The sequence below is a fragment of the Echinococcus granulosus genome (assembly GCF_000524195.1).
Source record: "Echinococcus granulosus chromosome Unknown EG_S00121, whole genome shotgun sequence".
Lineage (NCBI taxonomy): Eukaryota > Metazoa > Platyhelminthes > Cestoda > Cyclophyllidea > Taeniidae > Echinococcus > Echinococcus granulosus.
In genome coordinates this window covers 36,220-49,096 of record NW_020170501.1, presented here as the reverse complement: position 1 = coordinate 49,096, position 12,877 = coordinate 36,220, and the positions used below count along the sequence as shown (strand labels likewise).

The window sequence follows — 12,877 nt, the reverse complement described above, 5'->3', positions numbered from 1 at the left end:
AGTGCTGCAACGTCCTTTCAAAGGCTTCGATTTACGCTACAATTGGACTTTGGTCCTTGTTTGTAGGTATAAATTGATGTTGTCGGTGAGTTTACCTTTTTAGAGGATGGATATTGCCAAATGAATTTTACGATGACAACACTGTGACTGCTAAAAAATAAGGGAACCTGTTAAATTAGTTTGTTTTTATTACCGGTATGTGCCCTGCACAATCTGTTGGCGACAGTCACATTCAGGCCTTAATTTATCAAACAGGCGCGTGAATATTATGGCTCTTCGTGGGTACGACAAGTACGTAAGTGATAAATGAGGTGACCAAAGGAGTTGGTGCAATCGTTGGTGTGGGTAATCACGAAAATAATCCTCTTTGAAGGAGCGGTATAATGTGTAAGGTGGTTTGATACTGAGGATCTTAAGAAGGTGCATGTGACCACAAAACCCACTTACAAAAGAGCATATTTTTTTGTAATGCGAGAACATCTTTATTCGATGTAACACTGATATACAATTTTCGATCAGTGAATACAAAAGATACAGAGTTGCTGTCATCCTTCTTTACAACACCCAGTAAGAAGGCGCAACGAGACCTAAAAATTAGTGCCTGTTTAGCAATGAAAATAGCTAGGTTTAAAGAAAAAACCAAAAGTATAGGCACTCTTTCTAAAAAGTACTACATTTCATCCATTGCAACAAGCTTTATCATCTGCGCAATTATGAAATAACTTTACGCACTGGTTAATATTAACCAGTTAACAAAACTCACCTCTCCAGTGAAAACTTAAAAAGTATAAATATTTTACCTGTCAACAAGGCTGCACTTAATATAGCTATAAATAAAAATTATTTTAAAATAGACAAATTGGGGCGCATTTTCTATACTTTTAGCACATAACCTACTATTCGATGATGATCCATCCTCCATTTTCACTAAAATTTGCAACCAAACAAAAATGCAAAAAAGTGCTCATATAATTTTAAAAAAAATTAATAAATTTGAGTTTTTTTGTGTAAGTTCTGCCAATAAGGCCGTAGAACCGGAATAGGTTACGCTTGTTTGAGTGCATCTACGATATTACTAAACTTAGCCAAAACTTTTACCAGAATTCAATGGTGTCTGGGCCGGTGTAGTTGAGGTTGATGCTAGAAATCAAAGTGAGCGATTTAGAAGTCGGAGTTTTAAAATTTTAATTTGCCTTAATTAGAAGTTACTGTCTAAACGCAGAACTCGCGAGCCATTTCTTCACGTTATCAAAGAAGAATTCAATTGTGTAAATTTTGAGGCTCATTGAAAAAGGAATGAATGGCGCTTTTACCAGAGGGTTCCGTAACAAGCTCTACAAAAAAAAGAATGGCTGGACATTTGCAGACATTAAAGGGGTCCGAGGTCGTGAACTTACTTGCAGTTGTTGCCGCGGGACCTGTCGTTTTTACCTCCTCTTCACGTTTTTGGAAATTTTGCATTGTTAGTCAAAATCTTTTAACAAAATAGATTTTAAAAGTATTTTTTGCTTCTTTTAAAATTTCTGCTCGCCTTTTTCGGGGGTAGCAACTGTAGTGTTCGCTGAAATAAGAATACATCGCATCAGAGTAATAATTTTGGTTTAGAGCATTTAAAAAAGTATTTTGTGAACAGAAAACCTAGCCTAAACTTTTACCTGTATCACCCCTCACAAACTTCTCCCTTGGTCTTGCTAAAAATTAAAATTTCGCAATATCATCAGAGAACAGAATTTTGAGTGGACTTTTAAGTTTTTAAGTAATAAAAGGATTATCCTAGAAATAAGTGTCTTTAACTTACCAGCTAAAACTCCAATTATAAGACAAAGAAAGAGGATCGTTTGTAGCAGGTTAGGGCTCATTTTTCTCGGTGGGGTCTGCTAGGAACAACTGCGCAGCAAGTAAGCACGACCGACTACTTAAATACGTGTATCGTCCCTCCACTGCAACATATACCCAAATCGCTGCAAATGAACACAACTTCTATCTGCTCAAATGTTAGAATGATGGTGCCAATGCGTGTGAAATCTGATCAGGTAGAGTGGGAGAATATTTACGGCCCAGTCAAAAATTTGTTGTTACCGAGGATTTGAGAGATGTGCGATTAAATTGCGTACCTGACCACGTTAGATCTTTGCCTTCCCGGAACCTCAGCAGTTCGCGCTTGACGATGTGACGACCCCATTCCTCAACAGCATTTAAAGCCATTTAAAAAAGGGTTTAAAAAAATATCTCACGCGGGATTCCGACGTCGGGATGTCCTCATCGGAATTTGGAAAAGTAAGTTTGCACCCCCTCCTAATCATTCATTCCGTGTCAAAAGTAAGCTAACTACAAAACTTCTGCACTGTGTGCGTGTCAGACTAGCAAGTCGGTAAGCACATGAAAACATTCAAAAAGCAGCTTCAGATGAAAATTCGCTGAATAGCGAAAACTTTTAACACATCTACAGCACCTCTTTTTTGACCAAGCAAATGTGAAGAACAAAAGTTCCTCATAGATGGGTACGGTAAATACGCATGTTCCTGAACATTTAAAGCAATATAGTCGTGCAAATCAAGTTAAGAGAAAGAGGCTTTACTTTTCAAAGGATTAAGGTCAAAAACAATACCGTGAATGCAGAGGAGCTACATCGAAGTCGAGAAATTTGTTTAAATCTGTACCTGTAAATATTTTTGGTTCACTTACCAGTAAGATGGACAATGATGCAATCAAGTATCACAGCTAGGTGACGCTTTACTCAACACTGGAGCTGTGTTTCACTTAGCCGAAGAGCATTTACTCCCAAATCAAGACCATGAAAACCCATTAAGAAAACTACCTGTCCTGGTTATCTGCCCTTAAAACCATTAATTATTGTAGATCTCTTAGTGGGAGGACATTTTCCTATCAGTAAGCTTTGGAGCTGAACATTGCCCTTTTAATCGTATACAATGCCGTCCGTTTAGTACATATTTTTGCATTTAATGGATATTAGGGACATTAGAATAAGTGCATATCTACCCAGTTTCATAGCCAGCTATTGCAGGAATCAAAGCAGGTTCTTTCTTTTACACGCTGCACTTCATACGGCAGTGTTAAGCGAGTAAAATATCTGTGAAGATACTCCCGATATACATTTTCTGAAAGCCCAAAATTTTGCCGCGTTTACTTAACCTAGTTTAATTGCAAAGTTGATTTAAATTATTTTGGCGTTTTCAAAGTTGTTTGCAAACCCCTTCTAAGAGCTCCGATAATTTCTTTATCCGGTAATAAATCTTTCAGTTTTATTCATTTAAACAACTTTTTTACAAGTCTTCAAACTCAATCTGAAGACATTTAGTAGCAGCAGATACCTCACTTGTGTTTTACGGTGAATTTGCTATATTTCCATGCATAAACTTGACTATTTATCAATTAAATATCACTTTACATCGACTGATTTCGCTTCAAATAATCTCGTTTTAATTTGGGCGCGCATGTTGATTAGCCAAATTTGGACCTATAGGTACGGTTACCTTGTTTGACAGCCTCACTTTTTCGACATGTCCGGGATTGTGTGTTCTACCCATCAAAGTGCCTACAGTCTCATGCGTTTTTCTGTATTTGACCTTGTGTTCTTTATAAATTTATCGTCCTTTCTACAATTCTTTGCTAAGATGCATCGAAGTTTTCGTTAATGTTGTTTTTTATTACTGAATTTTTTGTGCTTCTGTTAGTGTGCATATTTTCCAATTAGTGGTCCACTAATTTTCCTTATCAGCCAATTGGTGCTTGATGCACGCTTTTGTGAAATGCCTCCCTTTTTATTGTTCTACATCTGACATAATTTTGTGCAAGTTATTCACTCATTGTTTTCGCCATTTAGCGCACTTGCTTTAACCCCCCTTATCATTTGCTTTTCCCATTTCGTTTTTTGTGAGCCTGTTTTTATTGATTTCTCCGAAGTCATAACCTGCTGATTCTGATGTTTAGAAGGTTATTTAACAAATGGGAGCCTTTTTGGACAAGCCGAATACCCGGAAATCCTCCGACTCGGGAAAGGGTAATAATGTTGCCTATGGCGTCTCCAGTATGCAAGGCTGGCGAATGGAAATGGAAGACGCCCATGTAGCCAAGACCTCTCTTCCTGGGGAGCTGAAGACTTGGTGCTACTTCGGCGTCTTCGACGGTCACGCGGGCTCCCGTGTCTCGGAGTTGTGTTCCAAGTACCTTCTTGACCACATCCTAAACACACCGATTTTCAAGGAGCTAATTGCTTCTACTGAGAAGCATGGAGCCATTGAGGAAATAAAGGGGGGTATCGTTGCTGGGTTCATGGCCTTCGATGAATTCATCCTCAAGGACAGCCCTCAGGAGAAATCGGGTTCCACATCGGTTGTAGCGTTCGTCACACCGACACACTACTTCATTGCCAACTGTGGTGACTCCCGGGGTGTCCTCATTAAAAGTGGCAAGGTTGCATTCAGCACCGAGGATCACAAACCCATTAATCCGAAGGAACACAGACGAATCACTGACGCCGGTGGCCATGTCATCCTCTCTCGAGTCAATGGCTCGCTTGCCGTCTCACGGTGAGTCTACTTCTGTCGTTTAAATTTCAAGAAATGCGCGAAATCACAAACCCTAGTATCCATTTCTGGGGTGTGTGTTTGTGCGTGAGATATTAACTGCGTGCGTATTTCTTAGTGTGACTGTTTGTCTCTACATGTATATACCACTATCAGTTACGTCACGGCAGTGTGCTATTCATCCACGCATAGTTTATATGGCTTGGTGTCTCGTCTCTGAGCCATCGGAAAAGTCTAGCAATAGCCCACTTGTCTCTTCGTGCCATTTGTGCTGCATCTGTGCGCTGGGGAAGCAGGTGTATTATTAGTTACGCGTTGGATCCGTGGGGTGGAGGATTGGATTATGTGCTCCTGTGGGTGCATCACATGACGCCCACACTCCAGCTCATTTAGCAGTGGACCGAATGTTCACACACGGCTTAAGCGAGATTGGCACACATGTACGCATAAAAAACTCTAGGAGTGTGTGGGAGGGGTGCTAGGTACTTTAAATTGGCACTACATTTCGGTTTATGTGTACGCAAGGACCCTAATTGGCTAAAACACTCGAAATTGTGGCCAATTAGGAAGTAAATTATGGCTTCTATGTGTATTGGTGCTTTAGAATCCGGTTTTTAGGAGTTGGACAATCACCAATGTTTATTACGTTGGGGTCAGATGGTGTCAGCAAGCGAATTGGATGTTGATTGTGGGACAATTCTTCAGTGATTTAGAAATCACCCTCATCATTAAATTTACACAAAAGTGTGACCAATTCTACTACTGTTTGTTGGTAGATCCGTTCGAGGTCAGTGATTTTTGTCGCTTACTTTGCATCTGGTCATGGACGGCCTCTAAGCTGGTGCCTATTCATCTGGTGATGCACTCGCTCGTGATTGGCGCTTTCGCCTGCGGCAAAAATTTATCTGATTAACACTTCTGTAAACTCTAAATTTTGAGCTTGTGAGCGCCTCTGGTGTCCTATGTGTCGCAAATTCTCTCACGCCACTTCAGGTATGTGCGTACCAAATTTGCTGGCGTTTAGTTACAAGGCGGTATCTGAGTTTCTGCGTCCGCTGCAAGATAACCGAGCAGATTTTCGTCGCATTTTCTTGAGATTTGTTAGATATACACATTAAGACTTAGCCATGTTCAGCACCGAGCACATACAGTCATGCCTTTTGGAGCTAAAAGAACCCCCCTGATTCATTCCTCTCCTGCCTTTCATTGTCACTTGAATCTTATCCAGTCACGCGTTATTGTGGCATTTGTATATACTATCAGGCGACCAAAAAGTTGATGTGATTTTTTGGTATGGGTCAGTGCTATAACTTGTCATCACTCGCAGAGGCTTGTAAAATGCATGCGATTATTTATGTACGGGCTTGGCAACGAATAAGTGTGACCCAATTGGCACAATTTGCTTCGTTGTAGCCTACTAATTTCCTCTCATTATTGTCGTTTCCTTATGTCGCAAAATGCCGGTTGAGCCTGATAACTACAAACGGTGTTTGTCCACTTTGCAGACCAAGTACGAGGGTGCTGCAGGAGCGTTTTTCTTTCTCCGGAAAGTTAATTATATAGTAGTTGGAGAAGGTGATGGGATTCTGGCAGTGGGGCACTCTTCCTGATTAGAACGAAGAAGTTACGCGGCACTGCTCGCACGACAAAGTACTTATCAACTGATGCGTCATTAACAGCTTTTAGTAATGCTTGACATGAACGATAACGCAACGATATGTTTACACTTACACCATCTGTGCACGTGGTGAAAGCTGCCACGCAAATGGTTGTCATCTGCCACGTTTTAACGGATGGGGGTAGGCTTTGCATCACAGTCTCGCCACTTGCTGTGCGCCACTTTTACCTGTATCAATATAAGGTGGTTTGGCTATTAGGCTTTTCGGTGACTAATTTGTGTTAAATGAGAGATGGCTTTTGTGTCTCAACTCTAGGGTAACCAGTGTTGGCACTAGCCACCTCCATAGATGTGGATCACGGGCCATCTCATCTCCTCGTGACTGTGCATGATTTGTGTGGTGAACTGGAGACGGGATTACTCACCGGGAATTAATGGTGGCGGATGTGATCCGTCGGTTTGATAAAAGGCCTCTCGAACGATGCACAAAAGCACTTTCTGCTGAGAACTATGCGTAACCTCACATCCAACTTTAGGATAGGTGGGAGGGAGAGAAAGATACTGCCTCGTCCACATCCCTCTCTTTTCTCCCCCTATTTCTTCGAGTGGTTATTATCATCTTTTTTGGCATTCGACAATCACATGACCGCATGCTGAATCGTGTAGACAGTTGGAAAATGAAGCAGAGGTGGCTAAGGCCAACTTCTTTTTGCTTCTAGTGATGAAAAATAAATCTTTTTCTACGACGCAGAATTCGCAACAAATTTACGGCTTTTGTCAGCTATTACTTCAATGGAAGATATTCCACGAAACTTTTTATTTGCCACAAAAAAACCAAACAAAGTCATTTGCTTGTCGCATTGGTTAAGGAAGACGGAAATCTTCGGACGCATCACTTAATTGTTGTGTAATTCATTCAGCACAGGTCTTACCTCTTTCCACACCATGTTACAGGTTAACACTTCTGACGTGAGTCTCCACGAATTTCACCATGAATGCCGGATGTCAATCCATTTAGACGTTATCATGGGAAGCTGAAGCGTTTTGGTCTTCTCGTGGCTTTTCTGATGAACTTGTGTCGAATTCGTCTGCTTTCGGATGTCAATCCTTAGGCAATTTTATCTTAGGTCAGGAAGGTGGCGTGTTAGGAGTGTGTTCCTTCTACGCAGAACCGGGACATCCCTTGCGCAGGGGTTAAATCACAGAAGATGGAATATAAATGCCACCCTCTTGCATAGCTCTCACTTTGACTTCTGTCATCTTCAGCTGTTATCTCCCCCCCCCCTTTCCCTCATGCTGGTAACCAGTTTTGAGCTTCGAATGCTTTCCGCGCCTGTTTGCCACTGACATTAATCACTGGGCATCAGCAGCCATCTAACCCCATTTCGTTAACATTTTTAGTGCATTGGGCGACTTTGACTACAAGCAGATAAAGGGCCAATCTCCGGCCGATCAATTGGTCTCGCCTGAGCCCGACGTCACTGCGATTGCACGAGTAAAAGCGGAGGACGAGATGCTTGTGCTGGCCTGTGACGGTGTCTGGGATGTCTTCAGCAATGACCAACTCTGTGAGTACCTCATCCATCGGCTCAAGTGTTCCTGCTCCCTCTCCGAAGCCTGCGAGGAGACCATCGATACTGCCCTCTTCAAAGTGAGTGAATCTCCCCTCTCCTCCAGTCTCCCATGATTTGAGTGCCCCTTGAAGGACCATTCTGACTAAATTGGATGGTTGAGTGACTCATGCTCTAATCCCACAAGTAGGGGGTCTTTGAATACTCATTCAGCTTTCTCTTTGGCCCTTTGAATGAGTGGAAGTACAGGTGGATCCCTGATCTCACTTGACAGATGAATGGGTGAATAAATCAATTGGAGAGTTGAATGAACGGGTCTGGATGGTTGAGGCGATAGACTAACCTGAGGTGGACGTATGGATGAGTCTGTCACTTATCTGCAACTACAGCTGCAGTATCCGTAGCCTGCTTGGTCTCAGCTCAAGTCTCCCTCGTCTGAGTCTCACTCTTGAAGGCGCATGTCCTACTGGTTAAATTAGGCGATCAGGTAGCCGGTATTTCCTCAACCATATCCACAGCTTCCACATTAGTCTCACGTTTGGCTTCCACTATAGAACGCAACGGATTAGTCATTCTGTATACTTGCTTTGCGTGCTATGGGGTCAATGGATTGACCTTAGGTGGAGATGGGTTAGCGACAAGTGGATGGAGGCGCCCATATTTGGGTGAATCCGCGATGGATAACTGTCACAATGGTGGATAGACAGCTGAATGACCTGAGCTGAAGTCGACAAATGGCTCAAAAATGAAGGGACTGCATAATATGAGCGGTACAGCGTTAAAAAAGGCGTATTTGGAAGTAATGAGGCAGTTGAGTGTGTGCATCGATGACTCAGGGAGTGGCCAGATGGGTGTATCCACTCCTCGCTTTCACTCTGGCGGTTTTCAGCCAGCTTAACTCCTCCCCACTAACCCTCTACCGCCTTGACGCGTGACTAGGTCGTGTTTAGATGAAAATACACCTGCGAGAATGGCCTTTTTTTTTCACTCAAACCACTGAAAAATGTACTTTTCGTTTGTCCTGCACGTGTTACCAACCCTTCAGATTTTCACAGTGCCATCCGCCCACGTTTTATTTCTGCGCTTGGAGTGCATGTGAGTGGAAAGGCCGTCGACTTACTTCAGACGCAGGGTATCGACAAAGCGAGACTGAGTGCACGTGCTGTTGTATGTGCGACCCAGGATTCAGACACAGCGCCTTTATACCGTTCTACCACCCCTGTTGAGTCAGTGGTGCGGTTCTATGATTTGTCTAACCAAACAGCTTCTAGGCTGCCACATCCTTGCCTGAAAGGTTACCAGTACCACTGAACCATTCTAGAGCAATCAGATCTGAAGTGGTGTCTTGTTGCGTTCAGTGTCTCTTGAATACATTTGCCTGAAATAAATGACGGTCATCCAAAGCTATTGTCGGATTGGAAACGAAATCCTCACGGTTGGAGTTGTCACTGTCAGGCGTATTTCGAAGTGTTTGCGACATTCAAATGTCCCATTGCTAGGTGACAGAATCTCCCATCACCGTTGTCGCTTTGCCTGTCACTGTTGCCTGCCCCTATGACACGTGTGCCGGCCGTAATGATTAGTTAGGGGTCATACTTGTCTTGTCGTCTACTGTCACGACTGCATCCCCCTTGTCCGTGTGTGTCTTTTTTATGTGTATGGATAAAATCTTCTGAATGAACTGTCTCTGAGGCTGGTAATATAATGACGTCTCCGTAGGCCGGCAAAAAATTGCCATTTTCGAAAACTTTTACCATGAAGGAGGCGTTTCATTTCATCACACCGTTTTCACCGTTTAAAGGGTGTGTATTAATGCCTCCGTCACCTGCGTCACACTCATGTGACGGTGCATAATAACCGGTCGCATCGCGTTGTGTTGTTGGAAATAGACTCAATTTACACTGTTGTTGGCCTGAGGAGTTGAATAGGTCAGTTCGACGGTGAACAGCAAAACATTCAGTCCATGGGGGTGCATTTTTCTCTTCGAACTTGTTACTTGTGGATGAACAGAGAGGCGCAAGATCCAATTCTCCTTTACGCCAAACTTGATGAAATGGAATCAGGATAGAGTTACAGGCAAGCTGATGGATGGGGAGGGATCCGGGGTGGGTGGCTAGAGTGAATCGGAATCCACATCGCAAGTGGGTGTTTGAATTAGCGAATGGATGAATCTTTGGTGTCGATGGATAGATGATTCCTGATTGTCTACTCCCTCTTGAATGCATCCCCCTGCCATCGACCCGCCTTTTCATTTGTTTTTGCAGGGTAGCAGAGACAATATGACCATGCTGATAGTGGGTCTAGACAGCATGCCCACTCCGGACCCTGAGATGACCAAACTGGACAAGGAGCTCAATACCGCCATCCGTGAGATGATCGAAAGTGAGTTATTTATTCTTCTGCTGCTGTAGCCCTCTACGCCTCAAAGTACCTCCAAAATTACGTCACTTTCTCGTAGTCTCACCACACAAAAAAATGAAGCGCTCAACAAATTGCGTTTTTAGGAGGCCAAATTGGTGGTGTTGCTGTACCTACGCAATTGACTAAAAGTAGGCTTTGAAGAGAGTGGGTTTAGACTGATGTTTGGTGGCCTCCCCTTTCTTTTTTCTTTTTCACATTTTTCCCTTCTTTGCCTTTCTATTCAACCTGTCAATCAGACGTCATCGAGATGTACAAGGACACCGACCGATTTACCTCCTCTTCCATCAGCAACGTGATAGAAAATCGATCTCTCCCCAACTATCCTCCCGGTGGTTTGGTCACCAAGTGAGTCTTCCCGTGCCTTTCTTCTCTTCCCCTTTGTGTCAATCGGACAGGAGACTGTTGGTGATGTCTCTAATCGCCCTTTTTAGACGCGCCTTGATCGAAAGCATCTGCTCTAGTCACCCCGAGGTTTCGGACTGGTGAGTTAGCCCTTCCACTAACCTCATTGGTTGGAATGTCATGCTAAGAATCTGTTTAACAGGTCTCCCTCTCTCGACTATCGGGTGAGTAGGAAGGCTTTCAAACGCCAGAAAGTATCGTTAAAATTGTTAGAATCTCTCGCTCCGTCAATTTTCGATTGAGTAGGTGGCTCTTTAGAAATTTGTGGTGGTTCTCCTTCCCCAAGTTAAGCATTTCAAAAATGGTGGCTATTGCTCCCCACCCTTGAGTATTGGGTGGAGAAGACGACCTCCGGGTCCTTTGATTTCCAAAGGGGAGTTCGGGAGAACAGAGCATGGGTCGGCAACCTAGACAAGGAGTAGGACTTACCCCCCTCATCTTTGCTGCGTTGAGTCATTCCTGCAACCGCCTCGTTTTATAGTCTCGAGACTTTCCATTTCTTATCCACACACCACGGTTACGACGCTGTACTGGAGGTCGATGAAGATAAGTTGCAAAATTCCTCCCTGCACTCTCAATAGTCCAGAAACACTTTGTGGATTGTTAGCCTAGTCTCTGGGTTTTAATTATTTTTGAAGGGAGGGATGCCTCTTTGTTGGAAATTCATTGAACACTTCCAAGCGTTTAGTCTCTTAGGTGTCCACCTTGTCGTGGAAGGGGTAGCTGGAATAATGCGACGTAGAAGTCGCCACACCACTGGTTGTTGGTAATTCATCTAGGAAGGTGTCTATGCTGAAGGAGGAGGAGCAGATTGTCTTCAAGCATTCCATAACTTATTCTCTATCTTTCCTTTCAGCATCAACATGGGCGGGTGAGTAATTCCAATGACCTTGACCTTTAGACATTCACAGGAGGCTGTGTTGTCGGTCTTCTTTTACCCCTGTGTGTGTGTTCCCCCCGTTTTCCCTTTTCAGTGTGCCATCGCAATGACCGCACAGCGTCGCAGAGATGCCTCGTGATTTGTTCCATTCCCCTGCTCTGTCCTCCTCCCTGTTTAACCTTCTATTGCGTCCAATTTCCCAAGCCCGATGTCGAAACTCCCTCCCCTCCCTCACGGTCTTTTACGCCTCGTTGGTGTGCTTTTTTTTGTAAAATACGACGCACTCACGAGTGAACTCCACCTTCCTTTCCTGCACGCACTGAACCATCTCCTGATTCTGTCTCTCGCGCTTTCGCCGGGCCACTACAGCAGGAGAGACAAAGTCAAACATCTCTCAATCTTCCTTCCCCCCTCCCTTCCTGCTCCATCCTATCCTGTCTAGTCCGCCTGCGCTTCCCCTGTCCAAATTCCCTTTCGCCCGTCGGCCCCTCGCTCCACTTTCCCTCCAAAAACTGCTGTTTGCTCTTTTTGTGTAAAAAGCTAAAACCAGCTGAAAGATGATGATGATATACTCTGTGCGAGAGTGTTGTTGTGTGGGTGGGGGGGGGGGGGAGCTCCGCTTTGGGTGGTTCATTATCTTTGTTATTTGTACTCTTTGGGTTATTCCACCGTCGGCAATTTTTGAAGTCGTGCGGTTTTGGTCGTTACACACGCAGAGGAGGCTGTCGTGGCAAGTGACGGGTGTGGCTGACTCCGTCCGCCTTGAATCAACTTGCCAACCGGATGCTGATGCGCATCTGCCAGTAGAAGGCTTCCAGTAGATCCCTCGACTAGTGGGTGGACAGCCTTCAAGGACGGTCGTGCGCCTCTCAGTGACTATCCGATTGGTGGATGGTTTTCGATCCGCGACATAGCAGCCGCTCCTGTAAACTTTTGACTAACACGTCAAAGGGAGGTTAAGTTTTTGCAGGTGGATTTCATCAGGCGAGTCCACGATATTCCAGATCCTCGTCCCTTACACATTGGCGAGGTCTAGACACGCGACTTCTCTCCGGAAACTGTTGAACTGTGCAGGTTTCCTACCGATGCCAAGGCGCAGTAGACACGTCAACAGACCCCTCTAGTGGTGTGTTTACTTCCCTACCATCCATGGAGTATGACGAAGGGCCGAGTTGACAAGGAAGATGTAGTCCCTCCTCCTTGAAAAAGCATTCCTTAACACCAGTTTCGTTTGAGGCCACTTCAAACGCTCTCCATTGAGAGAAATGGGGAAGGTCGTCAGGACTTTGTGCAACCCACAATTTGTCTGATTTCCTGACTCAGTCAGGGTGCCACTCATACCTTCACGGCTGAGCGCTCCAGGTCCTCCGTAGTTGGTTCGGAAAGTGCTACTCATATCTATGAGTAGCATTGTTGAGGACAGAATACTATCTCTTTT

General features: G+C 44.1%; 2 protein-coding genes across 2 annotated transcripts; both read left to right on the top strand. All coding sequences in view use genetic code 11, as the record gives it.

Moving 5' to 3' along the window:
- Positions 1-76: 76 nt before the first annotated feature.
- On the top strand, positions 77-1,518 carry EGR_08828 (hypothetical protein; the record flags this gene model as incomplete). The annotated part of the gene is made up of 4 exons (XM_024498077.1): positions 77-85; positions 855-1,007; positions 1,203-1,268; positions 1,468-1,518. 4 exons carry the CDS (start codon positions 77-79, stop codon positions 1,516-1,518), a joined length of 279 nt encoding a protein of 92 aa, XP_024347479.1.
- A 2,448-nt stretch (positions 1,519-3,966) lies between these two features.
- Positions 3,967-12,847, top strand: EGR_08827 (Protein phosphatase; the record flags this gene model as incomplete). The annotated part of the gene is made up of 6 exons (XM_024498076.1): positions 3,967-4,550; positions 7,567-7,816; positions 10,001-10,118; positions 10,394-10,502; positions 10,589-10,639; positions 12,763-12,847. The coding sequence occupies 6 exons, from the start codon at positions 3,967-3,969 to the stop codon at positions 12,845-12,847; spliced, it is 1,197 nt and encodes a 398-aa protein (XP_024347478.1).
- Positions 12,848-12,877: the final 30 nt, after the last annotated feature.